Source organism: Vanessa cardui, chromosome 24, assembly GCF_905220365.1.
Source record: "Vanessa cardui chromosome 24, ilVanCard2.1, whole genome shotgun sequence".
NCBI lineage: Eukaryota > Metazoa > Arthropoda > Insecta > Lepidoptera > Nymphalidae > Vanessa > Vanessa cardui.
In genome coordinates this window covers 7,863,632-7,881,016 of record NC_061146.1, presented here as the reverse complement: position 1 = coordinate 7,881,016, position 17,385 = coordinate 7,863,632, and the positions used below count along the sequence as shown (strand labels likewise).

Genomic DNA, 17,385 nt, shown 5'->3' with positions numbered 1-17,385 from the left:
ATTAAATAGCATTATTTAATCTATAATAATTAGGATATCTGTAGAAAAATGGCATGGTATACAGATAAATAATATCTTAACAATCGATTATACGACAGACCTAAACATATGTACGAACTTCTGAAAAAGTACATTTATACGAAGATAGAAACTATAAATACATTTTATTTCAAAAATACTAGTAATATTTTTTATAATATATTGAAAAATATATGTATCAGTAAAACAATAACATGTCGTTCATTTTTTTGTTGTATAATAATATAATAAATCGATATGTTTCCTATTCGATTTTATAAAGATGAAATATTAGAGAATAGAGATCAAGTAGCATCTATGATCTATCATTATTCACTATCAGTTTTATTGAAGAATTGGATAAATTCCACAATGGTTCAGTCGTTTAAGTAAAATTTAACTATTTTAACTGAAATTGTGAAATAAAGCGTCTACAAAACGTAAAGAAAATAACTACTACAATGTATTAAAAGTTACAGGTAAGTGAAAATTGTATATACTAAGTGGCATAGCTACATTTATGTAAACAAATGTTTCGTTATATTTCCTTTGTTTAAACATCAATTATATTTCGGTTACCTATAAAAAATATAACTAACGTGAAGTTTATATATAAACATATTTTTCGTTAAAAAGGATTTAAGAAATCATTTACTATCTTAAAGTTTGTTTAGCTAAAATATTTTTCTAAACAATTTGAATGTTTAGTTAATCGTAGCGTTATAAATTAATAACATTTCCATATCCCAACAAACCTATATTATTTACATAACTAATAGAAGGGCGACAGGAGCGTGAGACCTTTAGCCTTTCCAAGAAACGTGATAAGTTTTATTTCTTACCAGAAATAAAATAATGTCCTTTTTGCCACAATTAATAATGCACCCCTACTCCTTGTACTTTTATTAACATTTGTCAAAAAAGTTAAATGTCTTATTTTTGATATGAAAATATTAAAATAAAAAAAAAAATTGATTTATATGTTTCATATGTCTTTTCTATATGTATTTAATTTAACACTGTTTAGTGAAGTGTAGAATACACTATGATTCATTTTGATATGAGTTGGTAGATAAAGCCTAATATACACAGTGATAGCTTAAATGTAGTGTGAAACAGTGTTCAAAAGTGATTGTAACTGCCTATGTCAATAATATGTCTTGTTGTTTTAAAAAAAATATTTAAAAAGTTTTCCTGTATTACTGATAGAAAATAAAAAATAACGTAGACTGGTTGTAATACAGTTGTAACAGTAACAGCCTGTAAATTTCCCACTGCTGAGCTAAGGCGTCTCCCGTTAAGGAGAGGGTTTTGGAACATATTGGTTGGACTGGTTGTAATAAAGTGAATATTTTAAAGTTAAAATTGAGTCACACTCACATTCAAAAGGAAAAATTATTATTGATTCAATTTAGTTTAATTCTTAAATAAAAGTATTTATTACTTGTAATTTAACAACTTTTACTTATAACATGTTTTCTTATGTTGTATTGAGTGCTTTATATTATCAATTTAATGGGTTTTCAAATAGTGTGTAAAAATTGCTAGCCATTCTCCATTACCAGTATTAAAAGCTACCTTGATCAAATATGTGTATTGTGCATGTAAAACAGAAATATAATACATTTAAGAAAATTAAAAGCAAAGTGAATTTTACTTTTGTGTGATTATACAACTCTCTGCACCATTTGAAGTGTGAGAGAGAAATGTACTATTATATAATAATTAATAAGGCTGAAATGGAGATGCCCAAAGAAACTGAGCTTGCATGCATCTACTTATGCTTTCTATATTACACAATTTACAGTTAAAAACTATGCAATGGATTTTGTTGCGGTTTTTTTAATAGATAGAGTGATTTGAGATGAAGGTTTTTGCATCTAACTAATAGACAATATAGAATAAACTACAAAACCATGCTCAACTGTTTAACTCTATATTTATGGTCTGTTACTATTAAACAAGAGTATATGTAAAGATTCAATGGTGAATTAATAAATTGACTTATTTGCCAGCTAATGAAGACCTCCAAATTAATAAAGTATATGAAAATAATTTTTTTAACATAATAAAACAACTTACGCATAATATTCCTTATATTTGGCCCTCCTCGGCACACCCAAAAAGAAGTAAACACAGCTGCCAGCAAAAACTGATAATGTAAGAGCTTGAGCGAGCACTCTTTTAGTTTGTGACCAATGTAAGCCTCGCATGATTGGCTTTACCAGGCAAGGCGGCGGTGGAGGCGGGGGAGGACATACTTGAGCACAGGGATCAGGTTGTGGACAATAACTCATTGTGCTGGAAAATGATAATGTTCTGATTTTATTACAATTGTAGGATGTTACAAATTATCTCCCACTGCTTGTTGGTTTGGATATTCATATTCCACCACAATGATCCAATGCATTTGGTTAAATACACATGTGGCAGAATTTCTATAAAATTAGACACATCCAAGTTCCCTCACTTTTTTTCTTCATCGCTGAGTACGTGATGAATTATAAAGACAAATTAAGCGAATGAATATTCATTGGTGATTGCGTGGGTTTAAACACGTAATCATCCACGATTTAACCACTGGGCTATCTTTGTTCCCTTAAATTATATATATTACTTTTACAATTATATATGTTACAATTTAATAATATTTATGTTTTATAGATAAATTGAAGATGGCGCAAAGTTCACATGGAGGGAGTCATCGGCGTAGTCGAGACCACGATGGGAGTTCGATGCGATACACGAACACCGATTGGGAGGCGAAGGAAGCCCTGTACCAGCGAGAGCTGGACGAGGCACGAGCGCGCGCCACGCAGATGGAGAAGACAATGCGCTGGTGGTCAGACTGCACATCCAACTGGCGGGAGAAATGGAGTAAGGTACGTAACGAACGCAACAAAGCCAGGGATGAAGCCAAACAGTTCAAAAACAAAATTGACGTCATGTCCAAAGAGTTAGCAGCACTGCGAACTGAAAAAAATGATCTCGAACAACAGTTGATAGAACTCAAACGAGACAATGAAAAACTTCTGACCATAGGCGAGAGTAGGATAGTGGCCGGCGACTTCAATTCCGAGGACGGTGTAGAACTCAGAAGAAAAAATGTCGGCTACGTATCCCCAAATGAACCGCCTATGCGACAGAGAGCATCATTAGATTCCCACAAGTTTTCAAACGTCGATAATGCCCTCGCGAATAAGTTGAGCGAAATGAGACTGCGATTGGACGAGACGACCAAGAGTTTGCAATGTGAGAAAGACCAGAAAGCATTCCTCCTGGCGAAAATCGAAAACCTAACCGCCGAGTTACATAACACTAAAATGGAACTAACACACAACGACCGGACATTGGGTTCGGATTCTAGTCATAGTGAGGTCGAGAAGTTGCAAAACGAATTGCAAGACGAAATAGCCGCTAAGCAAGTTTTAGAAGAGAAAGTTGCAGAGTACAAAATGGAAGTAGAGAGACTCAAGTCAGAAAACAATATACAGTGGAGTAAAAGAGAACTCTTAGAAACCGAAAGCATAGCTATATTGCGGGAGAATAAGAAATTGTACAGCCAAGTCTGCGAATTAAGAGAGCAAATACACAAATTAAATAGAATATCTGATGGAAGCGCCTATGGGATACCATTCACTGATCACAACAATAGTAGATTAGACTCGAACGTCCTCTATGTAAGGAAAACCAGCGTCAGTCCGCGATCCCATGAATCTAGCAACGGATCGTCTGAAGCGAATTTAGCGCATTACGATACAAAAACGAATACTTCAGGCGAAGACGACGAATTAGCAATAGTTGAAAGAAGGGAAAATGTTTAAAACTTACCATATAGTGAATTAGTCGATTGGATAAATATACTCAAATGTTCTCGGAGAATTTGAAGCTGTCATATATAATATATATATTTAAAAAAAAGAAGTTAAATCTAATAAAAAGTTCGAATTAGAAACCAAATTAATATCTAAATATTGTAATAAGTGTGAAATGTGAATAGTCATTAGTGCCTGGCTAAATATCACCCAGTACAAATTTAAATTGTAACGATAACATGAAAGGAAATCATGAAAAACTCGAATTTAAAGATAGCGGTTTTTTTATTTTATTTATAATAAAGTTCGCCACTGACATTCCGACAATTTTAAAGCATTTAAAAAACTTATATCGCGTTATGCATTTGTATTTTGAACAAAGTGTGGTTTTAAAAATTTGTTGCATGAAAATTCTGACTCAATGAATCCATCAAAATGGCCTAAAAGTAATTTTTGTATATCTTTTAAAAAAATAGGTAGAATTGTAATTCGTAGCCGGTAATAATCAAAGTTTCAGAACAAATACACATTATTTGGGGATTGTAAGCTTATTTCTATGGGTTATCAATACTGAATAACTCATGAATAACGGCTATAGCCAATCACAGGAAGAGAAAACACCATCCAACTTTGACCTTGAAAACAAATTGTAAAGAATTAATGACTTATGATCTCGAATAATCTATGGATCTGTGAAATATCGTGTTTTGAACGTAGGAATTTTTCATCAGAACATAGGAAATTAAATTAATGAGCATAGAAGTAGTGATGTATTATAAATATACTGCTTATCAGTCCTTAATATGGGTTAAAAGGAAAATTGTTGTTATTTTCCGGGTAGGAAAGTGGAAATACGATTATTTCCACTTTCTTATTTTTTCTCGGTATTCAAATTTAAAATGTCGAATATAATAATTCGATCTGAATGATTCGTTTATTGAATGCAATTAATATTACTTACAAATAAATCACGTTAAATCAGATAGTGACAGGATAAATGTACTTTCAATATAAGCTTACAATGCCCTAATAATATATATAAATATATGATATGAATTTGTTAGAGGTTGTTAAAAGTTGTGATAGTTTAGTTTAAATAATTAGCTATAGATGTAGAACAGCATTTATATTGGTCATATAGATATAAACCATATGATATTTCATACAATACAAAAACTTATGTAACTCTGCAAAGACATTTATTATACCCTTTTCAAATGTTTTGTTATTTTGTATGGTCATGAATGGAAAGGTTTAATGTCGATTTTTATTATGCTTTAAGAAGACATGAGTCGAAAATTAAACAGCCTATTTAACTAAAAAGTTCTTGTATAAAATGACAGGAAAAAGAATACATTCCTCTTTACAGAGATGAATATTTAGTGAAAACACATGGTTAAGCTAAAATTGACCATTTAAATTGTTATATTTGGGTTTCATATTGGAGACAACAATGATTCCGTTGTTACCAGCTTAAAAACAAGCTAATTTATATGTTGTTGATAGTAGAGGACTTCCTTCGTCTGCAGCCAACCCTAGATGTAGAATTGTGACTTGTAGAGAAAGAGGAAGCTTTTTTAATTCCACTTACAAGAGCTTAAAAGCTTGTAAAAAGGCATGATCTTATTTAATACCCAAATATAATATATTGAATGGATAATTTACATTGCAAGTTTAAATTAAAGATCAGCCTCAAATATTTCTGAAGTCAAAACTTTTTTTTGGCTATAATTTTTTTTTTTATATATTATATGGTATGTGTAAGGCCTAACACAAACGAAAATAATAGGCAGTTAGTATATATTTTTATGTATATTTTTAATTAAGTGACTATTTATTTTGCTGTCTTGCCTGATTAATTTAAGTTTTTTGAGAAAATAACTTCAAATATAAACAAAATATGAGATGTTATCAAAACAATATAATATTAGCTTGTCATGTTACATTTTTTCAATATTTAAAGTTATTTTCTCGACAATATATGTTATTGTACAATTCAAACGAATATTGATCGAGACGTTTCAAATAAAAAAAAATAGTCTAATGTAGTTGATATAAAAAGTACTAATCACAAGAAATAGCCTAATTTTTTTATTTCATCATAATATAATATTATTGCATACATTTTCTAGATCTAACGCTAATGGTTCTGTCAGTGTGACTTAGTATTTTAAATAAATAAATGATCTGTATTACGTTGACATTACGAGTGTTGCCAGAGATTAAAATATTAATAAAAACATTGTGTATTAAAAACTTTTTTTATTTCACTTTCGTTTCCATATTTTAATGTAACTCACAATATAATTACTGTATTAAAAAGTAATTTCAGTGCTATATGCCAAGTGTAACTAATACTTGATTAAATAAAATCGGTTTAATATTAAATATCTAATTGATATCAATAAATGGCGGCAACATTCTAAATCGTAGTTTTATCGATTTCAGGACTGTCTACTAATAATCATTTTTGTTCATTAAAATTGGCAACGGGTAACATTCCCATTCTTTTGAACTTAGATTTTAATTTAGTCCGTTTCAAATCACGTGGATTTTTTTTTCTTGTATTGTTCGGATCCGAAAATTCCATTTGCGTTTCTGGCGTATCATCTTTTCGTTTTCTTTTAAAAGTCTTAATTGACTTCGTGGCCTTGGAGTTCGAAGGTGTATCGCTAACGTCTTCGGCTGTCACATCAGATTTATCAGCACAAGTAATGTCCATGTCATTCGCACTTGCTTTCTTTGCCTTATCAATAACTTCTATCTCAATTAAACGACCTTGGTTTTCTGTCTTCGTCGATTCCGGTAAGTCTTCGATTTTCAAATTTTGTTCCCGCGCAATTTCCATACCGAATTCTTCAGCGATGTTGTCAACAAAGACTCCCTTTTGAAATGACTCCAGATCTATGTCAATTGTTTCCGGGTCATCGGTGAGGTCTTTTTTAGTCGCCGCTTTACATTTTTTATTCCTTGATTTTGGTTCAGCCTTTCGTTTTCTCGGCGTAGTGACAGGTTTGGTAGGGCTGCCTGTTTTAACTTTACCGGTAGGAACTTTGAGATCGCTTTTCTTCTTCGGACTTTTTGTAGCCGTTTGCCTGAATAGAAAAAAAGTAGAATTTGAATTTGGAATTATTATTATTATATATTATGTAAGACTGTTTAGAATTTTACCTTTCCTCAATCCGTGTCAGATGTTTAATAGAATTGACCGTGTTAGTCATTGCTCTCGATTTGATGGCCTGTACGTTATCATAATGGTCTATAGTGGTTTCTTCATCATCTGTGGAACCAAAATTAAACAGTAAGTTTATGAATTTTCATCATTTTCATCAACACTTTTAACTTTAAAGACTTCGACGACCTTCGACGACCTACGATGTATTTTATAAGAATATTTTATCAAGAAGCACACACGTAGAAAAGGCATAGTCTAAAACTCAAAAGTCAACTCAAATAACTTTATTCAATATAGAAGCATTACACTTTCTTAGTGATGGTCAATTGAAACACTACCACCGGTTCGGAAAAGAAAATACCCTGACCTGAGAGGAACCGGCGAAAGAAACTCAGCGGGTTAAAATGAAACTAAGCGAAACACATCGAGTTTTCTCCGAGATATCATAATAAGGTAATGATTGTATAACAATACTAGCTGTTGTCGCGATTTACTCGCGTAGAAATTTGATTCGACCACATTGTTGAGTTTTTCAACCCATAGGGTAGAATATCCAGTTCAAATGCGTATCTTCACCTCCCCCTCCTATTATATGTAGAAAAAACATACAACAGTTTATTTATTGTTAAAACTGAGAATAAAATTGTAAATCTTACCATCATCATCATCATCGGCGTCCTTCTCATTATCAATAATGCCGTTGATGATCCTCTTCAACGAAGTGTTGAGCTCGGAAGCCAAGTTTTCATTTATATATCGAAGGCTCGCGTCCTGTTTCCCTTGACCTGTTTTATTTACTAGACATTATATTTAAGGCATATGAGCATGGGATTGCCCAGTGGGTAGAACGCATGTGTGATAATTTTATTTATGTTATTCTGATTTAGAGATGGTAACACTGTTGGGTCGTTGTTGACTGGTTAAGAAAGCCGACTTTGATCGGCTGACCAATTGGATGACTGGACAAATTGTGAGGTGACAGGAAAAATAAAAAAAAATAAAAACAGAAGAGAGCCGTCGGTGGTCAGAATCCGGGTTTTTAACGGGGTTATCATAAAAATTAAGGGTGATTGATTGTAAAACTTGGAATTATGCCGATTGAACCTATTATGTTAAATAAATGTATTTATATCTAATAGAAATGAGTTTTGATTTATACAACGTGCATCTTAGTTTAGAGCATCAACGGGACAAGGAATAGTTCGATGGTGACCATTCACCACCAAGTGGTATGTCTGCTCATTTAGAAACCAATGAAAGATTCAGGTATCTAACACAGTAAGACAATTTAAGAAAAAGTTTCCAAGCTTAAGTATTTATATTTCGATTTTGATTGGTCAAAATGCGGTCTATTGGGACATCCGTCAATCTATTTAATAAAAAAGAAACTTTTAATTACAATTGATAATCATCAGATAATCTATTTGCTCTAGTATACCACAATTAAATTCCTAAATCTTACCTATGAGGGAATTCTTCGCACGAGTATACTGTCTGGTTATGGAGCCCACATCCCTGATAATGTCTAACTCTTCATTTTGTCGATAGAAAACACCTCGAGGTCTTACTCCCAACTTGTCTATACTGGTGTATCCTGAAACATTCGAACTTTGGATAGCAATTCAGAAAAAGGGCTTTAGAAACTCCTTGAACTATAATTCAGTCTGTAGCTGGATTAATGAAACCTAAAGTTTTATTAATAAATGGTCAAATCATGCAGCGAATTATCATAATATTTGTCCATAAACTATTAACGAATTTTTCAAAATCGTTGCACCAAAAGGAATCAACGTTATCATCATCAATAATCTGACGTAACAAACGAATTCTCACGGGACATTCAAATTCCATACAAGTCCATCTCGGCAACCAACCTCTCAAATATCCTACCGTCAAATGGAAATAATTAGCAATGTCGTGTTCCGATTTGATAAGCCAATGTAACTACAGGCACAAGGGACATAAACTTCCAAAGATTGCTGGCACATTGGCGATGTAAGTAATGCTTTTTAATGGCCAATATATGTATATAACCATTTCAAGGACTTTTGCCAACATGTCCAGAAATAATTCCTCAATATCCTGTTTTGAAAGTTTGAACACTCACCCTCTAAATATTTTCTTAACACCGATTCCATTCCTCGATCACGTTCGGCTACATGGTACTGGGTATACTTAACCAGTACCTCGCCCAATATGAAGAGGACGTCTAACCTTCGTTCTCGTCTCGCGACAACTTGTATCCTGTTGATGGACGCCACGTCTTCGGGAACCAAACGTAGACATGCAAAGCCACTAAACGGCTGCAGGGTTAAAAGACCGTAAACTAAGAAGAGACCAGCTACGGATTCCTGCAAGATATTTTTTCCTAATAACAACAGCCTGTAAATTCCCACTGCTGGGCTAAAGGCGTCCTCTCACTTTGAAGAGAAGGTTTGGAACATATTCCACCACGCTGTTCCAATGCGGGTTGGTGGAATACACATGTGGCAGAATTTCTATGAAATTTGTCACATGCCGGTTTCCTCACGATGTTTTCCTTAACCGCTGAGCACGAGATGAATTATAAAGACAAATTTAGCACATCAACGGTGCTTGCCTGGGTTTGAACGCAATCATCAGTTAAGATGCACGCATTCTAACCACTGGGCCATCTCGACTTCCTAATATTGAAAAAAAATTATATCTATTAATTAACGAAGTCGCGCCCGACCACGTTTACTCCGAAAATTTAAAACCAAAAATATTATATTAATAATTTGTATATTTCTTTCTCTTTTTTTATATCTATCGTCTAAAGCACACGGAAACATCTTGTAAGCACTATAGCTACGCGATTAGATATTTGTAAAAGACCATTATTTAACGTGGAAAAACGACAAATAATAAAAATAAATGGAGGGGCGCGTCTTCATGTATGAATAGATCTATATTCTATACAAGATAATATAGATAATATAATAAAGTTTGTCAGAAATAAATTGCATCACGGAAATACTGATTTATTTTGTTAGTATTTTTTTGGCGGAAACTGACCGGAAGCGATACTTCCGCCGTCCAATAATAATTTAACATGTGATAAATAACCGTACCTCAAAATTACTGGTGTCCTTGATCATATAATGCTTTGCTATGTGAATTACTTCCTCGGACAATTCTGCTATTTCAGCTCCGGAACTCCTGCCTCTGTAACAAAAATATTTCATAGTAAAAGTGCTCATCATCATCGTCAGCCCACAGCTGTCCACTCCTGAACGTAGGCTGCCGAAAAGTAAAAGTATTCTAAACTATAATAAATTCATTTGAAGATTTGATCTTGCACAACTGAATTTTTGTTTATTAAATTTGTATTTGTAATTCATCTCTTGCCTGGGGGTAAAGAAAACCATTATAAGGTAATTTGTGTGTATGTCAGTTGTATTTAAGGCTCACATATAGTCCTTCTCCCATTGGAACAGCCATAGCCTCCTTTGAGAAGGATATCAATAAATGAGTTACCGTTACAATTAACATGCAGTTATGTGTTTTTTTACTTTTATGGTGCCTTGCCAAGGTTCCTTAAAACTAATATAACAATTTCAATAATATTCATATTTGTACTTACTGATAAATCATACCAAAATTAAGATCCTTCCAAATGTCACAAAATGAATGATATTCCAGTGTCTGTAATTTTAAACACCTGTGAATCAGCTCGTCACAGTCACTTGAAAAGCCATCTGCGATGTGAACTTGGTGGATATTGTGAGCGTATCCTGCAATTATGTATTTAAATTAATATTATAAATATCATATTCCTTTCATATTTTAGATAAGACTAGCTGTGCTTGAGACCTTGTATGTAGTTGAAATTAACAAAAAAAAATATTATTGTAATGCCAGTGCAAGCTATTTCACTATTGGTCTAGCCATTCCCAAAAAAATAGACGGACATAAATTGTTATTTTGGTATATGTAACATGTATACATAAATACATATGCTTTGAGTGAATAAGGGCTATTTTAATGTTACAAACAGACACTCCAATTTTATTATACATATATAGTCAGATTATTAATATATTTGATTAGTTGAATGTGTTAATAATCATTTATAAAATAAATTAAAATGAAATGCTGTTTGCTGGTAAATGCATAACTTGAGAACAGCAGAACTGCTTTGTTTAGTTTTTATTTTTAAATAGTCATTATAGACCTACCTAGGTTCTAATGAAAATAAAAATTAGAAAAATTGCAGATTACATTGAGAAATTTGAGAAATTCTGATTTCTGTGGGATTTGAACAAATATGGCAGGCAAGAATTGTTAAGACGAGCCAGATAGTGTGTCATTGTGAATAGTTGGCCATAGCAAAGTATGAACCCTTAGTAATTGTTATATTCATAAAAGCCATTGCTTTATAGAACGAGTAGAAAAAAATAAATTGTGGGCATGTTAGGCGAAATTACTAGCCATTATTGTCAATCAAAAGGTATCACTGTATTATATTGTAACAATTAATAAATTTCAGTCATACTTACGAGCCATTTTTAAGTATGAAGAAAGAAATTCAAAAGAGCGTATCGTTTGAAATAATATAATAAAACTAACACCGAAACTGTAATCACTACGTTTAAAACAACATAACCACAGTTAATGAGTATATAATCATTATATTATAATCATAATATATTTCAAGTTATAAAAAGCTTTTTCGTGTGTTTTCTTAAATTGTAGTGTTTTTAAATTTCACAGCTGTTTATGACAGTGACATTCAATTGACATTTTAGAGATGTTTTTTTATATTGAATGCGATTTGATAATACTTTTATTACTATAATAACTAATATAAAATGTACATTGTTATTGAATCAAATTTTAATAGATTTACATAAAAAAAAGTTTAAAATCGGCATATTGAAGAACTGTCTGTTTTAGAAGACAGAATGTTTAAGCTTAGACTAAAATAAAAAATTAAAAAGAAATGCCAAGAAAGGCCAAGGTGCCAAATATACCTACATGTTACAGAATAGATAAAATATACAGGCTTTTTAAAGTAGGGCTTTTTATATATATTAGATTTACAGAATATATTATGAGTTTGAATATAATTTGATTTCAAAGATTGATTTTGGTTTCATATCAAAATCAACATATTCTGTTGTTTTAGTTTTGAATCAGTGGTAAAATAACACTGGGAATTAGATTATATAGAGATGTACTGGTAAGAATCTCAATAGTTTCCTTTTTCACTCATTTCAATTCCATAGTATGTCAGTAAATTGTAATTATTTTTTTATGTACCCTGCCTCTAGTATACGAGATAAATAAATACTTATTAGTCATTATTTATCTTTAATATATATATTTATTCATATATATATTATTCTTGAATTTAATAATATGCCTTATTTACCAATGCTCTGTTACATGAGCTTTAAAAATGACAATATGAAAATAGCTGTCGAATCTTATGGTACAATATTTTAATTGTAACTTTTATTTTTCTGAAGGAGTGAAGATTTGCATGCGTAAGTTTAAAATTGCTTTACTTTTATTGAATTAAAATAGCACTAGTGGTAACGAAATAATATAATGATTTATTGTATACTCTATTCCAATAAGAGGATTCGACACAGGAATAAACTTATAAACATAAACAAACCATAGACATTTCATTCGATTTGCTAAATAACTCAGCTTTATTGTTAACTACTAAGAGCTGAATATGTATTTATTTATTTTCCAACACTTTAATTCTTATACCGACTTTGATTTAACTTCCTAAATTCCGATAAGTTTAATTAATAATGTCATAGATTAAGACAGACAGACAAGATCGACAAATATTGTTAATTTTATTTAAGTTACGCATCGTCTAAAATTTACTACCTATTGTTTTTGGAATATAGTAAACGGGCAACAAATAAGGTATTTTACTATTTGTTAAATATATAAGGACTAACAATAATAAAACTTCGTTTAATTTTAAATGTTTAATTATCTACATAAAATAAATCCCGATAACAACATAACACTGCAGTAGGTAACGATCGAATGAAACACTTTTTAAGGCTTACAATTATTTAATTCTGATCAATAGTTCCTCTAACGCATCATGTTACACACAGGAACGTTGGAATAATACCGCGGATGCGTTGTTATTGCAGTTATAATAATGACTACTAATAGTATAACTAAGTAGAAACAGCGTTTAGAGGGGCGTCTTCTCGATCAGTTTGTACCAATGTCCACATTCGCAGCGGCGGGGGTGACCCTGAATGAAAAAAAAGGATATTATTAACAATTAAAGTAATTTTAGCAAAACATGCAACATTTATATGTATAAAATCAGTTTCCTCGATGTAATCATGATTTTTATTTAGGGACGTTAATATAACATTTCCCGCTAACTTAGCACAGACACGAAAAGTAAATCTTCATAAGTTAATTTCTAATTATTTTATTTTTATACAAGAAAAAAATAGCCTTAGTAAAGTAATAAAAAAAATTAAGGGAATCAATACGGTATCCAGGCAAGGATAAAACTGGTTATGTAAGCAAATATAATTATGTGAAGTGATGCCTAGGTCGGCCAATTCTGGGGGATCTGGAAAAAAGCGAAATCCGCCTACTAATGGCTGACTATTGTTTCACTTGCAAACAATGTCGTAACCGTTGACCTACATCGATTAGTGATCGTTAACTAAAAAATTAGTAAGAAACAGTGGAAAATTATTATTTAATTAATTAAATATTTAACCATTTAAATATTACGGTTTTCATACACTTTCCTAGTAAATATATGCTAAAATACCTTGTCTGGTTTGCTTTCAAGGCTAATCCACTGAATACAATTTAGTGAAATTTATAATGAAGTAATTTGTTTAGGCTTTTTCATGCCTAAAATTTGCAATACCGTAAAATGCGGGAGAAAACTAGTTGGTTAGAAAAATAATTGTTTTTTTTTATTGTTTATTACTGAAAAACTTTTACAATCATTCAATCCCCAAATCCTACCTTTTTTATTATCACATACAAAAAATCTGGCAAAATTCTAGTAACTTTCTCACCAGAGAAGCCAATACTGATAATTGACAATAATCTTAAGAGAGGTGATCAAACTGTGATCACTTAAAAGCTTTTCAAACTTATAAAAATATGGGAATACTGCTGTTAATAATATTGAAAATTTTCATTGCAGAATAGGATCTCCAAATGCTTGTTTTTCTTTAACACTATTTTACTAGAATAGTAGCATTTCCATTTATTTATAGAAATTATTTATCTGTTCTTTTGAAATTCCATTAATATTTATTAATTATCTATGAGTAAGTTTGTTTTTTTACTTGCCTTTTTTTTTCATGCCATATGTGACTTATACTTGTATTTATACTTAAGGTAACAACCAGAAACATTAAGCATGTACTATTAGATAAAACTGGTATTTTGTCTTTATATAACAAAAGCAAAATGAGTACATAGCTCTTTTTTTAATTTCATTGAATCTCCAGTAGTAAAACTAATATGTTGATTTGTTTTATCATACCTTGTGTACCCAAAGCCAGTTAACAGCGGTGGCATGCTCTTCACCTGTAAATAATAATTATTTATGTATGACAAATCATATTAACAACATAAAAAAATGTAACATTACAATAACTTCATTTTATACATATAAGAAATGATTACATACATATGCATCCTACAATACGGGCGTCGAAGCACGACGGCACAAGTGTGGGATTGTCACGGGTTCCAGCAGCCTTCTTCAATACCTTCATGTTGAAGGGATCGTCGTTACCAGATTGCATGGCTAGCAGTTCCTTCCTTTCCAAACCGGTGGCATGTTCCAGGGGGTCAGGCAGCACTGTTAAAGAAATAGTTTGTTTTAAATGCCATAGATATAGAGCCCTCATGATGTATACCTTAAGTTATATTTTTAGAAATTGTAATTAATTTTCATTGCATTATTTTCATAAATTTCAATTTTCCTAATTGGCAGTACTGTACTGTACTTTTATATTCTATAGTATATAATAATTTCTTTTTGTCAAGTCAACTGTATCAGAGATGGTATAAAGCACAATTATTATTATATGAAAAGCCACAACCAGACTGGTTTAAGACACAATGTTGTGACATTGTAAAGTTTTAAAATCCACAAATTTAATAAAATACTTATTTGTAAAATCCTGATGTGGATTTCAAGGCAGTTCCTCCTGATTTGAAGCTTCATGAGCTAGCTGAGCATTAAGTAAATAAATACTGGACTACATCCAAGAATTATAATAATGTAATATTTGAATATAACTTATTATATTTAATATGTATTCATTATATTGTTCTTTCATTTCTTTTCAATGCATTACATAATACTTTTTCAAAGGTATCCCATCTTCGAAGAGTCTACATGTCTGATTGAATCATTGATAAATGTAGTCATTCATATAATACAGTAGACATTATCAAAAAAAAATATATAGATAAACTTTTTATTTTTCGCTAAATATTCCAATAATTCAAAACACTCTGTATAACTGACATTTTATTATATTTTTGTATAATTTAATTCTTAATGCATGTTTTATTTATGGAACAATATTTTTCAGTATCATTAAATAAATATTTATAAATGTATAGGATAATCCAATTCAATATTCACAAACTTTACATTCATTTTTGGAGTATTAATGGGTAAATATTGCTAGGACCAGAGTATCTCTATTTTAACAAACCAGCCCAAAAAGGTTTAATATATTACATTTAAAATATTCTATTGTTTTGTTAATTAATTTATTAATAGTTTAAAAAGTCGAGAGAAAATAATCTACAAAAAAAGAGTGGAAATATTTAATTGTGTTTAATTATTGATAGCATCAGATAATTTAGTGCAAAATTAATTTACTTGTATAAATCTTTTATTTTTTTATAAACAAAATCCAACTTTATAGAATTACTTGTCTATTGTCATAAGCAATTGTCATCACTATTATCAACAGGAATTTAAACAGATAAGATTATAACCTAAAACATAAAATCAATATTATTTCAATTTAAATTCTTATGATTAAAGAATTATTATAAACAAGGCTAAATAAATTACAAATTGTTTCATGACCACAGTGTAAAAATAGTTTCAAATTTTGAGTAATTAGAAAAATCAATATGTAAAATGTGCCAATCTTATTGACATTATCAATGTCATGGGGCTGCGACATAGAATAAAATAAGAATTTATTAATAGAAATTAAGTAATGTTTAAGTATCTGGACCTATCATAACTTTACATAACATTTTTATGTTGCAGCTAAGGGAAAAAAAATAAAGATAGTTTTGACATTACGTAACGAAACAATGACAGATATGGCGATCTATTTTATAAATTTACAAGTTCAATCTTACTTCTGTCTGCGTATCCCCTTCGTGCGGTGGAAAAAAGGGTGGTTTTAAGGGCATTTGCCCGAATAATTTGTCTACACAAGGAAGCCATTTCACTTTACTCTCACTAGACCGCTTCTCACGATAGCAAGTGGATTTTAAGGTACTCTAGTGCTGTCATATGGAAAAAAGGGAGAGAATTTAAAAAATCGGTATTTACCGGTTTTTTGTCTCTTAATTGTAAATTGATAATTTCTTTCTATTATACCATAAAAAATCATTTTTCTTTTTATTTAATTTAAAAAAATACTACTTTTATGAAGAAAAACTGTTGATAGTGTAAATATAGCCTATATTAATTGTAAAAATGCCAATGCCTAAAAATATAAAAGGTAGATATTTTAATATAATAATTAGATGATAACTTACAAGTATAAAATAAAATACAGATTAATTGAATACGATTAATTTGCGTACGTAAGTAGGTTAATAATTTTACCAAATTAAAGTAACAATAAAAATGCTCATTATTAATTTATCAACATAAAATCGAAAAGAAATAATTAATTTAATATGATTAATATAACGAACACATACCATTTATAAAAATATAGGTTTGGAAATAAAACGTTTATTTTTATTTTAATACTTTTATTTATATATTCAAAATACACATTGAACCTTTAATTATAAAAAGTTAAATATTTTAATAGATAGAAAGAAAAATAAGTTTAAAATTTCTCAGTGCATAATATTTATGAATTGCAAAATTGTGCTAGTTTGTCGCGTAATTTAAATACTTATAAGCTAATTATTGAATATGCAAAATATTGTTGTTATTATATTTAAAAAAGAACAAGTATATAATTATTTCCTACCGTTATCTAAAAATAGATATACAGTTTTTTGCTTTATTATTACTGAAACAATATCGAAAAACAAAAAAGGTCACTCAAACAAATTTATTGAAATATTTGTAAAGTTAAATAGTGATGTCTAATTGAAGCAATTTTTAAC

The 17,385-nt window shown here is 30.5% G+C and overlaps 3 protein-coding genes across 4 annotated transcripts; 1 reads left to right on the top strand and 2 right to left on the bottom strand.

The window, feature by feature from the left end:
- The first annotated feature begins 345 nt into the window (after positions 1-345).
- Positions 346-4,661, top strand: LOC124540131 (coiled-coil domain-containing protein 102A). Of its 2 annotated transcripts, none has more exons than XM_047117569.1 (2): positions 346-497; positions 2,683-4,661. In XM_047117569.1, exon 2 carries the CDS (start codon positions 2,694-2,696, stop codon positions 3,840-3,842), a length of 1,149 nt encoding a protein of 382 aa, XP_046973525.1. In that variant the 5' UTR covers positions 346-497; positions 2,683-2,693; the 3' UTR covers positions 3,843-4,661. The 2 variants fall into 2 exon arrangements, with proteins under 2 accessions (XP_046973525.1, XP_046973526.1); XM_047117570.1 differs by lacking the exon at positions 346-497 and adding an exon at positions 2,050-2,178.
- Positions 4,662-5,811: 1,150 nt separating this feature from the next.
- LOC124540257 (snRNA-activating protein complex subunit 1-like) lies at positions 5,812-11,754 on the bottom strand. Its single transcript, XM_047117723.1, has 8 exons — positions 11,529-11,754; positions 10,613-10,763; positions 10,101-10,194; positions 9,116-9,359; positions 8,471-8,602; positions 7,665-7,793; positions 7,005-7,113; positions 5,812-6,928 (listed from the first exon to the last, which is right to left on the bottom strand). Exons 1-8 carry the CDS (start codon positions 11,533-11,535, stop codon positions 6,298-6,300), a joined length of 1,497 nt encoding a protein of 498 aa, XP_046973679.1. The 5' UTR covers positions 11,536-11,754; the 3' UTR covers positions 5,812-6,297.
- A 1,214-nt stretch (positions 11,755-12,968) lies between these two features.
- LOC124540028 (cytochrome c oxidase subunit 5B, mitochondrial-like) lies at positions 12,969-16,571 on the bottom strand. Its single transcript, XM_047117426.1, has 4 exons — positions 16,393-16,571; positions 14,684-14,857; positions 14,537-14,580; positions 12,969-13,264 (listed from the first exon to the last, which is right to left on the bottom strand). The coding sequence occupies exons 1-4, from the start codon at positions 16,478-16,480 to the stop codon at positions 13,202-13,204; spliced, it is 369 nt and encodes a 122-aa protein (XP_046973382.1). The 5' UTR covers positions 16,481-16,571; the 3' UTR covers positions 12,969-13,201.
- Positions 16,572-17,385: the final 814 nt, after the last annotated feature.